The sequence below is a fragment of the Acomys russatus genome, chromosome 19 (assembly GCF_903995435.1).
Source record: "Acomys russatus chromosome 19, mAcoRus1.1, whole genome shotgun sequence".
NCBI classification, from domain to species: domain Eukaryota; kingdom Metazoa; phylum Chordata; class Mammalia; order Rodentia; family Muridae; genus Acomys; species Acomys russatus.
In genome coordinates this window covers 28,441,164-28,460,839 of record NC_067155.1, presented here as the reverse complement: position 1 = coordinate 28,460,839, position 19,676 = coordinate 28,441,164, and the positions used below count along the sequence as shown (strand labels likewise).

The 19,676-nt window shown below is 47.7% G+C and overlaps 1 protein-coding gene across 1 annotated transcript; it reads right to left on the bottom strand.

The window, feature by feature from the left end:
- Positions 1–12,754: 12,754 nt before the first annotated feature.
- On the bottom strand, positions 12,755–12,989 carry LOC127203971 (60S ribosomal protein L39). The gene has a single exon (XM_051162914.1). It carries the CDS (start codon positions 12,944–12,946, stop codon positions 12,791–12,793), a length of 156 nt encoding a protein of 51 aa, XP_051018871.1. The 5' UTR covers positions 12,947–12,989; the 3' UTR covers positions 12,755–12,790.
- Positions 12,990–19,676: the final 6,687 nt, after the last annotated feature.

Here is a 19,676-nt window from a genome sequence, read left to right as displayed (position 1 = left end):
GAGGAGCAGGGCTCACCACCAAGAGTTTCTATTTCCTTAGCTTGGAATCTGGTAGGAACTACTATGCTCATTCAGGGATCTCCCCAACCTGGTCCATGCTCCTAAGAAGGAAAAACAAAACCTTGTCTCTTCATTGAGTCATGGCTTAGGGTAGAAAAGGATGCTGAGATGGAGTGAGTGAGTGGTCCTTGGCCAGGGACTAAGCATCTGGAAGGCAGAAAGGCTGACGCAAGTGCATCCAATTCTACTGCATGAAGGTAACTCAGGAACCACAGGTTGCAGGATCTGCACTTCAAGAACTGGCTCAGGCTGTGTGCTGACTGATCCTGGCTGGCAGCCCAGACAAAACCAGAGGGAACTGTCCAGATTCCCAGCACCAGAGATTCTAAGAGTTGTGTCTCCTACGGGCTAGAAGTGCAAGTTTCTGGTTTCTTTGAAGACTCGGTTGCATCGCATGGTGTTTTGTTGGAAGATGTCTTGTGAGAATGCGTGTGATGTTTTGCTGGGAGGGCCTATGATGTTTGGAAGGATGATAGATAGAAGCCCGCGGCCAGTGGGACGAGCCTTTTGGCATTGCTCCACTGCTATACCGTGCGACTCTCTGCTGGTCTTCGCTGGTCTTTGCATCACGGACAGAAATTCCAGAGAACTTCTCACGGCACTCCAGCTGATCTGGCCACTTCTGCTGACTCCTGCCGATGCGACAAAGCCTTGATGTTTCTGCTGGACCATGCCACCGCTGCCCGTTCCTATGGCTGTTTGATGTTGGCTACTGGCCTGGACTACTGGTACCCTGACAGCACGGAGTGGAATTGGCCCAAGATACTACATTCCCCTATTAACATCTTCCTTTTAACGTTTTTTTTTTTTTCTCCCCTTCCTCTGGTCAGTGAGTTAGAAGTGAGGGTGAAGTATTTGAGAACCCTAAATAAAGTAGGTTTTGAAAATTCTAAGCCCACAACAGGCCCTTAACATGGGGGTTTATAGTGATGACACTGATAAACAATATTGTTATCATTTCATGAACTCATAGCCTCCTGGTACCCATTGTCTCACTTGACCATGCCTGTCTTGGAGAGAAAGAAAGAAAGAAAGAAAAAATCAAAGCATAGAAAGTTTAAACAGTTTCTCTCACAACGATCAAGTTGGAATTCAAATTATTCGAAATAAAAAATTCCATATCCTGTGTCCTTTGCTAGCTCAACCTTTCATACTAAAAATAAGCCGAGAAAAATCAATGTGAGGGAAAGGAAGCGACCTTTAACAACTGTCTAGTCATGAAGCGGAATGGTGTACTTAGCCTGTCAACAGCAGAATCCGCAAAGTAAGGCCGCGCGTCTCACAATCTCTGTTTATACTTTATTATTTGACAAGCTCAAGGTTGCTTGGAAACAGCTAGCAGGAAAAATTAAAAACCCAATATCATATCTTTTTTTTAAAAAAAAATACAGAATCGTTAATTGAATTTATTACTTGGATAGGAGTTCTGGTGTCAAAATTCTAGCTTTAAATGACTCTTAGGAAGTTAGCTTCTTCTTGCATTGACCAAATGTATTTGAAATGACTTTGTAGGGAACTAAAGAGATGGCTCGGCAGTTAAGAGTGCTGGCTGCTCTTCCTGGGTTCAATTTCCAATACCCACATGGTATTCGCAACCATCTGTAACTCCAGTCCCAGATATAATACTGTTTTCTGGCCTCTGTGACTACCAAGAACGCAGGTAGCGCACAAACACACATGTAGGCAAAACACCCAGACACATAAAACAAAGTAAAGCTTTTGAAATGCCATTGCAATGAACAAAGTACCGTGGAGATCTCAGTAATGCCGACAAATCCTTCTGTTAGATAGCACAGGCTAGCTTACAGTGGTGGGGGACTTCAGTTCCTACGCTATATGCGTGCTACCTGGCCGGCTAACAACGCACATGCTGCTTGATTTAGGGTGGGATACATACACCCCAACAGACTCATCAGAAGTTAAAAGTACTATAAATTGACAATGTAGTGGAGACGCCCTCTTGGCACCCTGAGAAGTCGGGTGTGGCGACACTACAGGCTTGTCTGTGCCACTCGTTTCCCCTCTCTGATCACATGGCTGGCTGGAGTCCTCCTAGCACCAGGGGAGAGGCCTGGGATGCACCTTTCTAGCCGGTTGTTTGTCCCTGTGGTTGGAGCCTGTGGAAGTCTGGTACCTCATGGCTGAAGCTCAGAATGAAGCTGTGTGCCTCATAAGATCAGGAAGTGAAAGAGGGAGGGACGGTGCCCCAGTGGTCTCCCAATGACCTAACTTACCTCCATTATGTCCTACCTCCTAACAGCTCTAGACCCTCCCAATGGCACCACAGGCTAATGACCAAGCCTTTCATAAGTGGTCCTTTGGGGTAATGCTTAAAATCTAAACCATAGCAATATCCAATGGGTACTACTTTTACATCATTATAAAACCAAAAAGAAAATCATATGTCAAGCCACAAAAAGCAGAATCCAGCTGTATGATCGTCAAAAGAACGAGTAGAGGGATTAAGTTCATAGAGTAAATGAACATATAAGGTGAAAGCTTAAAGCACTTGAAGGCTGGTAGGAAACTCTTGGGGAGGCAGAGGCAGGTGAATCTCTGTGAGTTCGAGGCCAGCCTGGTCTACAGAGTGAGTCCAGGACAGCCAGGGCTGCACAGAGAAACACGAACATTGCAGAAAAAGGAACTGCATAGTCATGGATGAGCTGGGGACTGTGGAGGGTCGAGAAAAGGCCATGTCAATGGGCTGGAGTGCCTTGGAAGTCATGCTAGGTCGGATCACGGCCCATCACACAGGGAATCTGAGACCCTGACTCCTACACAAGGCAGAGCCCCGGAAAGCTTTGGAAACAGGGGTGTTAATGAGGCTTGTGCTGCCATGGAACTATGTGAGGGAAGGGTCATTAGGAAGCCGTTGTGTCATGAGGTTGAGAGTGCAGCTTGACTAAGGAAGAGGAAATTTGAACACAGAGAGAGACAGATTGAACAAGACACGATGGACTCCGCGGTGCCAGTGAAGAAATGGTTGAGTCTTACTTGCATTTGGAGACATCTGAGGCAGATAGTCAAGGAAGTACAGAATTAAATGTTAACCTGAGGGGCTGAGAAAATGTCTCAGTGGGTGTCACAGTTAGCTTCAGCTGTAGACCTGACGACGTAGCAAGAGGGAAACCCCAGGGGGACTTGCCTCTACCTGATTGGACCATGGGTTTGTCTGTGAGACCTTTTTCTTGACTGCTAATTGATGTACGGGGGTTCATCCCACTGAGGGCGGTAACATGCCTAGGCAGGTGGGCCTAAGCTATATAGAAAAATGTAGCTGAAACTGAGTAATGAAACAAATTACAGGCAGCATTCCTCCATGGTCTCTGTTTCAGTTCCTGCCCTGGCTTCCCTATGAGACAAATAAACTCCCTCTTTCCCAGTCAATTTTAGTCATTGTGGTATCAAATCGATAGAAAGAACGCAACAACAGTGGGTAACGCACTTGCTGTGACATCATGAGCACCTGAGTTTGGATCCCCAGGACCCACATAGCGATGGGTGTTAGAGGATGGTGTTCATGATCCCAGTACTCCCAAGATGAGATGGTAGCAGAGGCAGACACAGCATCTGAGCTCTCCCGCTGCCTGAATAGAAATTGTCCCAGGAAGAAAACACTTTACTTTTTGAAAGGTACATTTGATTTGTTTGTCCTCTAAAGAGTATCAAAACTGGTGTCGTCCGGAGTTGGCCGGAGGAGGACTGAAGACGCTATTCTTGCCACAACCTGTGGGATACTGTAACACAGAATGTAATTTAGAGATAATCAACTTTCAAGTAGCACTCTGGGGTCTTCCACACTCCAATGCTAACACCTCCCACTTGATTGTGGTAGTGAAGGAAGTAATTTCCTGACACAGTGCCGGCTGATTCAGATGAGCGTGGGCCTCCAGGAGCTCACAACCAGGACTTACCAGTCTAGAACCAAGGCAAGTGGTACATGAACACCACACCTCCAGTCTGTCCCCTTGGGCAAAGCCCCCAACATCTTATTCATATCATCTTCTTCACCCTCTAAAACGAAGCTAACACAGCACTGACTCAATAGTTCCAGTACACGTACTAAATAAATCAAGCTAGGCCAATTACCAATGAAGGTTAACTCATCCTGGATCACTAGAGTAGAAGCATCCAGAAGGAAAAGGTTTTGTTTTGCGTGTTAACCTAGTGGCACAGGAAATCGGGCACATGGATTTTTATTAGCATCCGTCTGATTCCCTGTCTCAGAGATGGCTAGGAAGCAGTGTTATCTCTGGTGTACGGAAACCAGCTGGTGACTGAGAATCACTCTTGTATTTATACTTCTAGTGTGCAGCTGAGTTGCTCATGAACTGTAAGGCGCGCCGGCACCCAGTAATGGCGACAGCGGCAACCATAACTCCCGCACAAGCGCGGACATAAGCTCTCCCAATTTGCCCCTCCCGAACAGGGGTATGCAAATGAAGTATTCTGGAGCTGCCCTCTCAGCCACAGGCATACTAATGAGGCACGCTAATGAGGCATCCAGACACGACCTATGAGATATTGACACGACACATACACAGAGCTATTTAAGTGATGCGCTCGCGGGCATTCGGGGTCTTTCGCTTCAGCTTCAAGGGCGCTCCCAATAAAGCGTGATTGAGAAGAATCCTGGAGTCTGCGTCGTTCCTGCCGGCGGGAGGGCGCAACAATGAACAGCTCACACCAAGCCCGCTACCCTGCCCTGTCAGGAAGCTCCCTCCCACATGTCTTACTGCACCTGCAGAATTATTTTGTGGTTGCAAATGTATTTTTCCCACTATGAAAACATAACCAAGCTTCTGGGCGAGACAGCAGATAGGCGTACCTTCTCTGAGGTGTTTTGAGTTCATTTTCTTGTGTGTCATCTCACTTGTTTTCCTGGGGACAGTGCTGCTGCAGACACGCTGATGTTTAGAGAAGACAGGCTGTCTTGGGGTTTTGTGTCCCTTGTGTTTTGTTATAGGTCTTGAGCGTCTGGAGTTAAGGCATTGGTTGGTGTCAGGTCCAAAGGAAACTCCAGTTCCCCAAACTCCAAAGGGCAGTTGATGTATCCACAACTGAGGTCAATCTGGACTACAGGAAGATGCCCGGGGTTGAGGTAAAAGCCAGCATTCCTCAGGAACTTGTGAAACTGTACAAGGCTCTATTGACATATACCCGCGGCTACCTAGGAACAGGAGGTCTAAGAATCCAGTAATTGTTCAGTCCATGGTGCTGGATGTCTCAGCTGGTCTTCAGCAGACACCGGAATCTGGAAGAAGCAGGTTCTAATGGCAGTGAGGGGATGGACTTGCCAGCAAGAGTGAGGGCGAGCAGGCACAGAGAGCGGCTTCCTTCTTCCATGCCCTTAACACAGGCTGCCAGCAGAAAGTGTGGCCCAGACTAAAGGCGGATCTCCCCACCTCAAAAGAGCTGTATTAACAGTTAACTTCTCACCCCCAAGGATCTGGATTAGAAGTGAGTCTTCACACTTCAAATGATTTAATTAAGGAAAAAAAAATCCCTCACAGGTGTGCCCCCAGTCATTGGGGCTTTAGTTAATTCCAGATGTAGTCACGTTGGCAACCAAGAACAGCCGTCACAAGCCCACCCCTTGTCAGCTTGACATACAATCATATCTCCTTACGTCATGCTTACTTTCCAAATGAAAACAGTAGCCAGGCCATAATTATACCTAACGTGGCCTGACTCTCCCATGTTCAATTGCACCGCTGTGCTCTGCTCTCTGGTTCTTGCTACCTTGCCCTGCTCACTGTCCCCTCCCACTCACTCTCCAGCTCCCCTCGCTCTGGCCGTGTTCAGGCTGTTTCTCCTTCTTTTTGCTCTGGAACCTTCCAGAGGCTGCTGGCTGTTCTCCCTTTCACATCTACAATAAAAACCTGAAACATAGGAGCTGTCATGTCAGCAGGTGGGCTCTTTACTGCACCCTCACATATAGGTAGGGTTTTGGTATGAATGTCTGTGAGTACTTGGCTCTGTATTTGCTGACACCTCCAACGCAGCAGTTCAGGATCAGCAGGGTAGCTCCTGAGGTTCAGTCTTGGGGTGACTACATGTGCAATTGGGGTACCAAAAACGATACCAACTTAACTAAAACTAGGTGTAGTTTCTGAATACAGGAACACACACATATACATATATAAACACACACACCACACACGCATATACACCTACGTACACATGCACACTACATAAACACACATGCATACACACACCACACACAAACACACAGATGTGTACACACACACACACACACACACTTCTTAGGGTTCTCAATACTGCTCCCATTGTTAGGAACGGATCTGCAACTTCTCCATAAAGTGATTGTTTAATTCAAAATATCTCAGCAAAGCAAAGTTTTACTTCTGATAAGGGTCCAAAGTTGCTCAGAATCAGGCTAGCAGGGCCTGAAGAGGTGGCTCAGTGGTTCAGAGGCTCAGAGCACTGACTGCTCTCCCGGAGGACCTAGGTTCGGTTCTCAGCACCCACATGGTGGCTCACAGCTGGCTGTAACTCCAATTCTGGGCATCTGATGCCTCTTTTTACTTCTGCTAGCACTGAATGCTAGCACAGTGTGTGCACAGACACACACTCAGGCTCACACATACACATGAAGTAAATAAATAAATATTTAAACCCAGTCAGCACACCCAGGAGGGGTCCCACTGGGCTTTTAATCGCACCTCAGTGGGTCCCATGCCTCATTCTTTTTTTGTTTGTTTGTTTGTTTTTTGTTTTTTTGAGACAAGGTTTCTCTGTAGCCCTGGCTGTCCTGGACTCACTTTGTAGACCAGGCTGGCCTCGAATTTACAGTGATCCGCCTGCCTCTGCCTCCCGAGTGCTGGGATTAAAGGCGTGCGCCACCACCACCTAGCCTCATTCTGAGCCAAGAGTTCAGCCTCACGCTCTTCCAGGATCGGCTAATTCAAAACAGTGCGGTTGCTAGGGAGAATGGAGTTTGAAGTTGTATTTTTGGCTTCAGGAAAATGCTGAGTTGGAAGGGATTCTTGCCAAACCGTGACTCCACAGACTTCTTTAAAGAGAGAACTTCCTGTTTAATTTACCTTGACCGAGAAGACAGGGTGTTTCATGTGCACGCACGGTCCCCACACCTTTGCATGTACTTGTGTCGGTGGAGGGGTTGGCTGTCCTTCCCAGCCTCCTGAGCTAACGCATGCGTGGAGGGCTCTCAGAGGCTTCCACGGCCAGGCATCTGCAGACACCAGAGAGCTCCATATGGCTACACCTGTCTCTCTGTGTCTGCATTTAAGATGTTAAAAACAACCCGAGAAAAGCACATGGCTCTGAAACATCAACGCCTTCCCGCCACCCCACCCCCCAGCTGCGTACCTCCAGCAAGTCCCCATCTTCCAAATCCGCCCAAACACCACCCACCAACTCAGAACCACACATTCATGCATGCCTGAGACAATGCAGGGGCGGGGGCGGGGGGGGGGGGTGGCGGAGGTGTCCAACAGACATCTTCCAGAAATGGGCCCAAGGGTCCAGTCAGCCGTGTGAGGTGAGGTGATGTTCTACTGATCCCTAATCATCACAGATAGATCCCCAATCTTCACAGTCACCGTCGTAGCCCATTTACCAACTCATTTGTCGGCAGCCACTTCCGTGGGCTCGGGTCATCATCGGCCGTGACAAGGCGCCCTCAGCAGCAGTGAACATCCACTCCTCCTGAGCAGCTGTGATAAGCTCTGACAGGGGCGAGCAGAGCAGAAATGAATTTCCCTTGGCAAATGGCTACTGGCCTCCTTCTGAGAGGCACCGAGTACCTTGCAGAGACACACGAGGCCATGCTCCAGCTTGTATCCCCTGAGCACATGCTATGGATGTAAGTTGGAATATGTTAATTTGAGAATGAGGGAGGGGTCCTATCTTACTCTGTGTGAATTAAGTAAATGTTAAGTGCGTTCTCTCTCACTGTGTGTGTGTGTGTGTGTGTGCGTGCAAAGCATGCACATGCTAAGTGCCTACTGTATGCCATGCACTTACCATATTATCTCACTTGGTCGCACAGATCCTTGGGCTAGCTGTATGGCCATACCTGCTTTAAAGACGAGAACGTGGTCAATGAAATAAGTGGCCCAGGGGTCTGCCATTGGTCAGTGATTAAACTGGGACTCCAGTCAGGTCTTTTGCACCCAAGGCCCAAAGAGTGCTGCTGATCGGGCATCAGCATCGGGTAGCCTATGCATGTGACTCTGTCACACTGACTACTCAACTCTGGAGATAACGCTCCATCCAACAGCTCAGACATTTGCCACCAAAAAGAACATTGATGTTTGCAGGCTCTGTCCCCACTCCAGAATAACAACACACCATTCTTCTGTTACCCCTTACAGTAGGATGTGCCGGTTCAGTCACAGGTCTAAAAGCTCCCGTCCTGTTAAATGGAATGGGGCGAATATCCTTCCCAAGAGAACAACCCGTCCACAAAAAGCCATACAACTTACTGTTCTGAAGCCCTCTATCTCCAGACTCCAGGATTTTAAGATTCTTTGGAATTCGAGAGCCATTACAAAAGCCCAGTAGAGGGGAGATACAAGGTAATTACTGGGCATATTACAAAGCCCATACTGGGCAGGCACATGGGCTCTCTCACCTGAGAGGCTGAAGTATGGCACCAGGTAGGGGCCTGACAAGCTTGCCTGGGGTTGGGTTGAGTCTAGAACTTGCATCTGCCTCCCAGTTGAAGAAGCCAAATACATTTCTACATTTCTAGTGTCATTTCTGGGTACATCTACAGGTGTTCTAGAAAAACAATGGGGTTTTTTTTGTTTTGTTTTTTTTTTGTTTTTTTTTTTTTGCGATGGATACAAGTATGAAATTGTATGCAGTTTTGGTTTCCAACAAGATTCCATCAGGACTGTCACACCTCCCTCAGCTTCTGCCACCCAGAAGAAAGGCTCTGTCTCCACAAATCAATAAATTCCGCCACCTGTTATGTTAGTCCCAAGTGACTGAAGAGAGGGCTGAAATGCAAGGCATCTTTTATAGACATAATAATAATTTCACAATAGCCATAGTGTCACAAGGCATTGGAATTCAATATTAACAGTGACTTCATGAAGACAGAAAGTGCCTGAAATTGCCCTGTCTGAGAAAAAAGATAATGGTCAATGGATTTTTTGTTTGTTTGTTTGTTTTATTTTTTTATTCTTTCTTTTTGTTGTTTGAAAATGTTATACATGTGTATAATGTGTCTTGACCGAGTCCATCCTCCACTCCCTCTCCTCCAATTTCCCCCATCCCCAGCAGCACAATTCTGTGTTTTCTTTTAACCCACTGGCTCCACATTGAGTGGTTTACCTTCCATCTTTACGAGCTTTCATGCAGGATGGAATGTTTTAATTTCTTTCTTTCTTTTTTTTTTTTTTTTTTTTTTTTGGTGTTTTTTTGTTTGTTTGTTTTTTTGAGACAAGGTTTCTCTGTGTAGCCATGGCTGTCCTGGACTCACTTTGTAGACCAGGCTGGCCTCGAACTAACAGTGATCCTCCTGCCTCTGCCTCCCGAGTGCTGGGATTAAAGGCATGCGCCACCACGCCCGGCTTAATTTCTGAGGAGATTAATGCAGGGAAGCGCCTAAAGATGGAAGGTAAGCTACTCAAGACAGTTTCAGGAAGTCCCTGAAACTGACCAGGTTCATTAGGCCCCTCCCTGCCAAAGTATGCAATAAAAGCTGAGAGTCCCTCTGAGACTCAAGGAACAGAGTTGGAAAAAAAAAAAAAAAAGACTCTCAGACCAGATCATGTGCCTGGAGGAAGCAGAAACCAGCCTATCAGCCTGGAAGAGTTTGGAGCCTACTGCCTTAGATCTGTGCAGTGTACTCCACCTTCCCCCCTTTGTCAGCTGTCGCCCAGAGCCATTTCTGTTGCTCTAAGTCACCCCTTACCCATTGCCTTAGTCAGTGTTCTGTTGCTGTGAAAGACACCATTGACCATGAGAAATAATAATAATAATAATAATAATAATAATAATAATAATAATAATAATAATAATAATAATAGCATTTAATTGGAGCTGGCTTATAGTTTCAGAGGTTTAGTCCCTTATCATCCTTATCATGTTGGGGAACATGGCGGCATGAAAGCCGACTGGAAAAGGAGTTCGAGAGTTCTGCATCTAGATCCACAGGCAACAGGAAGAAAGAGAGAAACTGAGTCTGGCTTGAGCATTTGAAACCTCAAAGCCCACCCTCAGTAATGCACTTCCTCCAACAAGGCCACACCTTCTAATCCTTCCAAACAGTGCCACTCCCTGGTGACCAAGCGTTTAAATCTATGGGCCTGTGGGGGTCATTCTCACTCAAACCAGCACCCCCATAGCCCTGTAAGCAGCCCATTAGTTGGCTCACCAAGTTGGACTTTGCTGGGTCTGTCATGGGCTCCCTATCTGGGATGAGGAGTCACGTGTGTTGTGTTTCCCCAGGAGAAGTTTTGTCACACATCATGCTGCTAGGATGAGCATGGATGTAGGGCCATCTACTTGATCATGGGTAGCCTTCCAGGGACAGCATCCTTGACAAAAACTGAGTCTCCCAGCAGCCACCAGTTCCCAGTATCTCCTCAGCTAAAGGTGAGGGTCCCATAACCACCTCCCTCTCCCATGCCGCGGCTGGGTCCAGCCAGAGATTGCCCAGGTCTTACAGCTTACTGTTCCAACTGCTGTGAGTTCATATGTGCACTTAATCCTGTTGTGTCTACATAACACTTTTCACTGTAGTCATCCACCGCCTCTGGTTCCTCCAATCTTTGTGCCCTCGCTTCTGAGAGGAAGCCTAACCCTCGCAAGGGGTATGAGTGATATAGACGTCCTTACCCTATAGATTTTGGGCTGAGCACCTCCTCAGCTGCCTGTTGACCAGTTGTGGTCTCTCTGTTATCCGCCATCCACTGTAAGAACAGGCCTTTCTGATGAAGTCTGAGACCTGCACAAACCCTATAGGTATTTATATATTTTGTCCCTTTGGTAGAACAATAGTACTAGGGTGTCCTCTAGAGCCTATATCTGTCAAGCCACGGATCCCTGGCCTCATCAACAGTGCCAGGCATGAGCCCTATCTTCTGGAGAGAGCCTTAAATTCAACCAGAAAGTGCTTAATCATTCCCATAGCATCCACGCAGTTACCACACACCGGATTTATGGTCAGTTGTCACTGTAACATGCAGGGTTCACAGCTAAAAAAAAAAATTTTTTTTTTACTTTTCTCCCCTGCCAGGGTATGTAGAACTTTCCAGCTCTGTGGAAGATAACCAGGGGGACAACATTCCTGGCTAGTTCTTGCTTGGTTTCTCAGTATCCCGACCTTGAGTGTGCAGTGTTGTCTGAAACAGGACCTTATCGTCTGGAGGGTAACTAGGAAAAAAAAAAAAAAAAGCAATAGCCTCTATTGCTACAAGGCCTTACCAACCAACAAGTCCAAAAAAAAAAAAAAAAAAAAAAAAAAGGGAACCCACACCTGGGCCTTTTCCCTGACAGCCTATGACCCCCATTATAGGTTGAGTCTATCTAAAGATAGAATCATGTGTGATCTATTTTAAGATGCTTCTGCCATAGTCAGTCTCCATGCGGATTTACAAAGTTGTTTGTTTTTTTGTTTTTTTGTTTTTTATGGTTTTTTGAGACAGGGTTTCTCTGTGTAGCCTTGACTGTCCCGGACTCACTTTGTAGACCAGGCTGGCCTCGAACTCACAGCGATCCGCCTGCCTCTGCCTCCGGAGTGCTGGGATTAAAGGCGTGCGCCACCTACTGTTAGTTAGCCCCCCTCTCCCATCCCCCACCCCACTTCTTGTGCCACTATTCCCAATTCCCCTTCATGCCTCCTCTTCCTTCTCCCTTCCCCCTGAAATCCATCCCCCTCCCCAACACCATGGCTCCTTATTACTTTCCTGACTTCTGTGGGTACCCCAATTTAAACGCACATACATAACGATCCACAGCTAACATCCAGATATGAGCGAGAACACGCAGAGTTTGTCTTTCTGGGTCTGGGTTACTCATTAACCATAACATTTTCTAGTTTAATCCATTTATGTGCAGATACTATAATGTGATTTTTCTTTACAACTGAGTAACACTCCATTGGTGCAAATGTTCCATATATTTATTATCCATTCATAAGTTAATAGACATCTAGGCTGTTTCCGTTTCCTGGCTGTTGTGAATAGAGCAACAGTGAACACGGATAAGCAGGGATGTCTGCTTTGTTTTGTTTGTTTGTTTTTGAGACAGGATTTCTCTACGTTATTTTGGTTGTCCTGGACTTGCTTTGTATAGACCAGGCTGGCCTCAAACTCACAGCGATCCTCCTGCATCTGCCTCCCGAGTGCTGGGATTAAAGGCGTCCGCCATCATGCCTGGCTAAGCAGGGATCTCTGTGGTAGGCGTTACAGCACTTTAGACACAGGCCCAAGAGTGCTGTCGCTGGGTTATGTAGTAAATCTACTTTTAACTTTCTTCAGAATCTCCACATCAGTTCCCACAGTGGCTGCAGCAGTCTGCACTCCTACCACCAGTGAGTACTGGGTCCCTCTTCCCCATGTCTAAGGTGGCCAGTTGTCTTTTTTTTTGGCTTGAAATGGTCTACATTTTATTACTGGACAAGCCACACCCCCAATTTAGACAGGACTAAGTCCCCCTGGGGTTAGAAATGCTGAACTCCATCTGGTAGAATTGATTCAGTCTAAAGCGTCAGTCTCGCCACTCTGAATCCTTACAGTCCCAGCTTCGTTCTCCTCCAGTGTCTCCTCTTGGAGTTGTACCTGATCTTGTTACCAGTTTTCATCCGGATCCATTGAGGAATCGGCCGGTTTTGCTTTTGTTTCTTGGCCAGGAACCGCTTGATTCTGAAAGTCTTGTGAGAAGACATAGCGAGAAGCCGAGTTTGACACACAGCGCGTGATGGCGGAGGAAAGGAGCCAGTTGTCTTTTTTATTGTATTATTTTATTTTTAATCTTAGCCATTCTGACTGGGAGAAGATGAAATCCGACAGTAGTTTTAATTTGCACTGCTCTGACGTCTATGGATGTTGAGCAGTAATATATTTTATGTATATTATAAATATGTACTATTATGAAGAGATATGGCATGTAAATCTATCGAGGTCTTTGCGCGTTCTAGACCCTAATCCTCTTTCTGACGTAGATGGTAAAGATGCTTTCCCACTCCGTAAGTCATGTCTTCGCTCAGATGACGGAGTCTTGGGCCGTGCATGAGCCTTCTAGCTTCCTGAGGTCCCGCGTGCTGTTCAGGTGTTGGTCTTAGCGTCTGTGCTGCTGCTCTCCTTCTCAGTCCTCTCCCGTCTGTGAGGCGAAGAGCATTCCTTTCTACTCTAACTGATCCGGGGACCTCAGCTCTTATACTGTGATCCCGGTGGGCCGGCTGCTACCTCCGAGCTCCTGTTTGTAAGAGTCAACTGGCTTCATTATGGGGCGTGCAGAAAGAAGACAGAAACAAGATTATTGTGAGCGTAGCCCTCTAAGAGTTGCATTCCGGGGAGGAGGAATCCAAGTCAGGGACCGAAGGAACAGGTCCAAAACTAACAAGCTCGAGTCGCGCTTTGCAAATTCAGTTAAAGAATCTTCCTGAACGGATGGGCTGGTGGGACCCTGAGAATCAAGGAAATGGGCTTGCACAGTTACCGGGTGGGGGAGGGGCGTGGATGCACTATATTCGCAGATTCATTTGTCCCTTACTGTTCTCACTGTGTCAGGTGGTGGTGCTCATGGAAGGTCCGAGTCCATAGTCAGTCTGGTGTAATGAACACGGGTGTCCCCTGTGTTGTGACAACAGCAGTCAGTACCAGATGGACCTTCCAAAGAAGTATTAGAAGATACAGTTAATGGAAAATGAGAGCTGCGTCCCTTTGACTAGGCTATGATGAACAGTTAAATCATCCTGAGGAGAGTGACAGAGCCCAACCTCAGCTGTCCTCTGGCTTCTTCACGCACTCCTGGTCCCACAAAGGCGGTGTGCTGGCCAAGTGACAGGCGTTTAAACATGAAGGAGACATGGTCTGCCCTTGAAGAAGCACACAGCTTAGGAGCAAGCCAGGCAGCCACACCTTTCAGTCGCGTTTCAGATTGTGGCTGGATCCCCAAGTTAGCATTTAGGAGAAAATCAAGTAGAACCAAAGTCACCCTGTAGGGGCAGGGGAATTCCTCTGGGAGGTGGGGAGTTAGCTGAAAAGCGGCATGCTTGTGACTACCATGCAACCAGCTTCCCCCCAGCAGGAGGACAGATGGCTGTCTGTGGCAGAGTACCCACAGAAACACCCGGCTTGGCTTGTGTTTTGAGGTCAGGTTTTACCATAAAGACATACTGTGGCTTTAAACATTGGCGTGCACGATGCTCACAGTGTGGAAGCATGGGACGAGCCTGTTGCGAGATGCACGCTTGTGAGCATATGCTTACTGTGGGGGGTATGCCTGGCACTCACTGTATTTACATTGTTTTTTCTCTTGGAATTTCTTTGAGTGCTTAGCAGCTGAATTCATGATCAGACTCAACTGAGAAAAGGACAATGGTGTCGCCCGTTGGCAAGTACGACGCTCCTCAGAGGACCGAGGAAGTCAATCTCGGGTTTCCTAACTTTCCAGAGAAGCTAGGAGAAGGGCCAAGGTTTAATCTGTGTCAACGAGAAAGCAAAGAGGTTGAGTCCCAGTTGGTTTCTCTCTGGATCTCCTTGCAAGACCCTGCCTAAAGTGGACACCTTACTGGTCTTGCAGAGAAGAGACAGAATTCTAACCATAGCGGGCCCCCGCCCCCACCTGATGCCCTCCTCCCGTGGGGTCCTCTGGGAAGACTTAGCACAGGGACTGCTCCTCAAGCCAAGCCATGGACACTGAGCCTCTGGCCCTGGTAGAGGAGCTCCCCACCGCCCACTACTCAGTCAGCTTCACTGCAGACCCTGAGAAGGATGATGTCAGCCCCTCTCGGAAACTGTATGTCCTACGTCATTATCATTTGGGCCCCACTGAGCTGCCTCTGTGCCTCCTGGACCCTCTGAGAAGCCTCCTAGCCCCCACACTCACTCCAGTCCCATCTGCATACTGGATGCTAGTTTCTGGCTCTGTGACATTTCTGACCTTCCAAGGATCAATCAGCTCTTCCTCTGATGAATTCGCCCATGAAGGTGATGAGGCAGCCTCTTGGTTGGACACCAGGGATCTGAAGGCGGATGCTGTACCAGTTTCCTGCCCCCATGGAATTGTTGGAACCTTGTGAACTGAGTGGCAGTGACCTGCATGGAAAGCCAGCTGCAGGACAAACAAGGACGCCCACTGTTCTGAGGAGGTCACTGGACAGTGAAGGCCCCATGCTTGGTCCCCTGACCATCCTAGTCCTGCCCTAGAGACAAAAGATTTGACACCATCAATCTCGCTGCTTCCTGCAAACACAGATATCCCCTATTTCTACATAAGAGGAGCCGGGAGAGTGTGCCCCTTGGCGCTCCTGCTGAAACCGGGGCAGCCTGAACAATCTGCCCAAGGAGGCCAGGATCATGACTTTGCTTATTTGTAAGTGACTTTGATTGTCAGTGTCTCATCGGAGGGACGGGAATTTATTTCCGGTGCCCATCAACACCATTTTGATAATTCTTTCTAGGTGGCATTCTCCAATTATTTTTCTTTCTGGAAATCTCAAAAATCAAAACAAAACCAAAGCCCAGAACATGACATACATATGTACACAGACATAGGCACACATGCACACACTCACACTCACACACACACACACACACACACACATACACACACACACACACTCACGGGTGCACATGACAGAGGCACACACACAGCCACAGGCACACACAAAGACACAGAGAGAGGAGAGAAAAGAGACCCACACACAAACACCCATAGGCGAACAGAACATACATGCACGCAGACACACAGATGCACACACATAGAAACATACATTCACATAAAACACATAGACACACAGACCACTCACACAAAACAAATACCAACAGATGGGGGAGTTAACAGTACATCCGGGCATTCAAAGTCTTAAAAAAAAAAAAAACAAAAAAAAAAACCATGTTCCGGAGGCCACCTGCCCCGAGATCTATCCACCCAACTAGAAGTGACTCAGTCTTGGCTTGTACTTCTAGCTAAGTTCCCGGCCTCCTCTAAAGCTGCATCCAACCCACATCTTCAGCCCTAAGGAAGCTTCCTCTGCGGTTTCCATGGCCACCAGCAACATGCTTTTGTGTGCTGAATTGGTAGGCATCCTGTCACCACAGCAGGTGACTCTGGAGCTCACGGTGCTTAAGTAGTACACAGTGAATGAATGAATCCATGTGCTCCTCGCCCAGTAAATTGCACTGGGAGTAGAGTTCGGATGTTGCGTGTCCACCAGAGGCCCTCCTGTTAAACAGCTGGTCTCCAGGAAGGTGTTGGTGGTGGTGGATGCTTTAAGAGGTGGGGCCCAAGCCTGGCAGCGGTGGTGGGGGCGACCATCCTTAATCCCAGAACTCTAGAAGCAGATCTAGGCCAATCAGTGTGAGTTCAAGGCCAGCTTAGTCCACAGAGTGAGTTCCAGGACAGCCAGGGTTAGACAGAGAGACTCTATCTTGAAAAAGAAAAACAAGATGATAAAACCACCCACAGGGAAGTCTTTAGGAGACTACACCCCAAAATGGGACAAATGGGCTGCGCCCAGGCCTTCTGCCTTCAGCTACGAGCGGCTGGTTTTCCCCAGAGGAGGAAAGCAGGCACTGGAGAAAGCATATCAAGATGGACAAGAAAGAAGCCAGGAGACAAAGTTGAGTAAAATGACTCTCCTGGAACTACATAGGAAAAACCTGGGTCCACAGCGCAGGCGAGGTGTGTGCCAACAGCCTCTGAAGGGTCCTGGGCTTTCAGACAGATGCCTGTTCACTGCTCCCTAGCCTGTTCCCACTCTCAGGAGCCGCTTTCTTTTTTTGTTTCTCTTTCTTTCTTTCTTTTAAAGATTATTTATTTATTTAATTATTTATTTATTGTTCATACAGTATCTGCGTGCACATGCACCTGCAGGCCAGAAGAGGGCACCAGATCTCATTATAGATGGTTGTGAGCCACCACGTGGGCTGCTTTTTTAATGTGCTATCTCTATGGCTATTGTCTGGCTTTGTGTCCTTATTATGGCTCTTTCCCCTAGGGCACAGGGACCCGGAAATGTCTGTAGGTGTCCCAGGACTCCGCTCTGTGTCTGTGTCTCTAGGACTCCACAGCAACAGGATCGAAGGGTCGTGGTACCAGGAACTCGCAAACTGTGACCCCAAGCAAACCTCCTCTCTTTATAAAGTCAGTTGTCTCAGGCACGTGTAGCAGTAGCAGAAAGCTGATAAGTCAGTTGTTTTTCTCGTGGCTGTGACAAAGTACCAGATGAAAGCAATTTTAGAAAAGAAAGGGTTATTCAGACTCACATTTCGGGGGGGGGGGGATGAAACCTACCATGGCAGGGAAGGCCAGCCGTGCCAGTGGCTCTGGCTGAAGTGGGAGAGACCCCACGTTCACTTTCTGGAAGATTAACACTGGTGCTTTGCTCTCTTCTCCTTTCCATCCCATCCTGAACCCTGGTCCCTGGGGAGGGTGCCACACACTCAGGGTGGGTCTTCCCAGCTCAGTTAAGTCTCTGGAAATGTCCTCACAGACATGCCTAGATTATCTCAAAACTCATTCTAAATGCCCTCAAGTGGACAGTCAGGATAAGCACCCTGCAGAGTACTCCCCCGAAGGAAGTACACCAACCCCAGGTGCTTTGGCAGAATGGATGCAGATCGTGGCCAAGCTAACACTGCTGGGTAGGAGCCGCTTCAGGTGTCAGAGGCAGCCGGAGATGACACACCCCCAGCACCCCACTTCCAGCAGGCACGGTTTCCCCAGTTCCTATGCTGCACACGCCCACAGCTTATGGAGTTCATCACTTATAAACCAGGGCTACAAAATAAAGCAGGTTCCCCCTCAAGTAAGAAGTAAATGGAACAGCAATGGAGGGACAGAGGGAGAGGGGAAGAGGGGGAGAGGGGGAGAGGGGGAGAGGGAGGGAGCTAAGAGACAGGGGAGAGGGGGAGAGGGGGAGAGGGAGGGGGCTAAGAGACAGGGGAGAGGGGAAGGGAGACAGAAACATAGATTAAGAATGAAAATTAAACCGGGCATGGTGGAGCACACCTTTAATCCCAGCACTCGGGAGGCGGAGGCAGAGGCAGGCAGATCACTTTGAGTTCGAGGCCAGTCTGGTCTACAAAGTGAGTCTAGGACAGCCAAGGCTACACAGAGAAACCCTGTCTCAAAAAAAAAAAAAAATGAAATTTAAAAAACAATTTGTTAGGATGAAAATATACCAAGATAGGGAAAGTTTTAATATATATGATAAAAGGGCATGAGATTTGAGAAACTGAAGCAATTTATAGGTCATACTATAAGGAATGGAAAAAAATTAAGGATGAAAGTATAGATAAAAAATATTCCAAGAGAGGCATGGCTCAATGGTAAATACCTACTACACCGGCCTGAGTTTGGTCCCTGGAACCCACATCTGTAATCCCAGTGCCCTACACAGAGATGAGTTTGGTCCCTGGAACCCACATCTGTAATCCCAGTGCCCTACACAGGGATGAGTTTGGTCCCTGGAACCCACATCTGTGGTCGCAGTGCCCTACACAGGGATGAGTTTGGTCCCTGGAACCCACATCTGTAATCCCAGTGCCATACACAGAGATGAGTTTGGTCCCTGGAACCCACATCTGTAATCCCAGTGCCCTACACAGGGATGAGTTTGGTCCCTGGAACCCACATCTGTGATCCCAGTGCCCTACACAGGGATGAGTTTGGTCCCTGGAACCCACATCTGTGATCCCAGTGCCCTACACAGGGATGAGTTTGGTCCCTGGAACCCACATCTGTGATCCCAGTGCCCTACACAGGGATGAGAAACAGAAGAAGGAACCCAAAGCTAAGGACCAGCTAGCCTGGAATATGATGCCAAATAGCAGAAGCAACAGAGATCCTGCTTCCAATGCAAGGTGGCAGGCATGAACTGACTCCTGAAAGTTGTTCTCTACCAGAAGTACACACACACACACACACACACACACACACACACGGACACACACACACGGACACACATGGACACACACACACGGACACACACACACACACACACACGGACACACACACACACACTACATACATACATACGAATGTATGTATATGTACACACACCCTCGTACACACACCCCCACCCCTTCACATACACACCACACACACACACACACACACACACACACACACACACCTTCACATACACATATACACATATTTACACATGCACACACACACATAGAGACATACACACACCCCGCACATACACACCACATACAGAGACATACACTTACATATCTACTCAAACACACATAGTACACCACACACACACACTACACATATACTTACACACACAACACACCACATACACATACACCACAGAGACATACACACATATACCCTCACACACACACACACCACAAACACACACCCTACACACACACACACACAGTAAGAGTAAATCCTTTTTAAAATGTGTGTGTGTGTGTGTGTGTGTGTGTGTGTGT

Excerpts from the sequence above, each read along its gene's own strand:
- LOC127203971 (XM_051162914.1), bottom strand. The coding sequence starts at position 12,946 with ATGTCTTCTCACAAGACTTTCAGAATCAAGCGGTTCCTGGCCAAGAAA.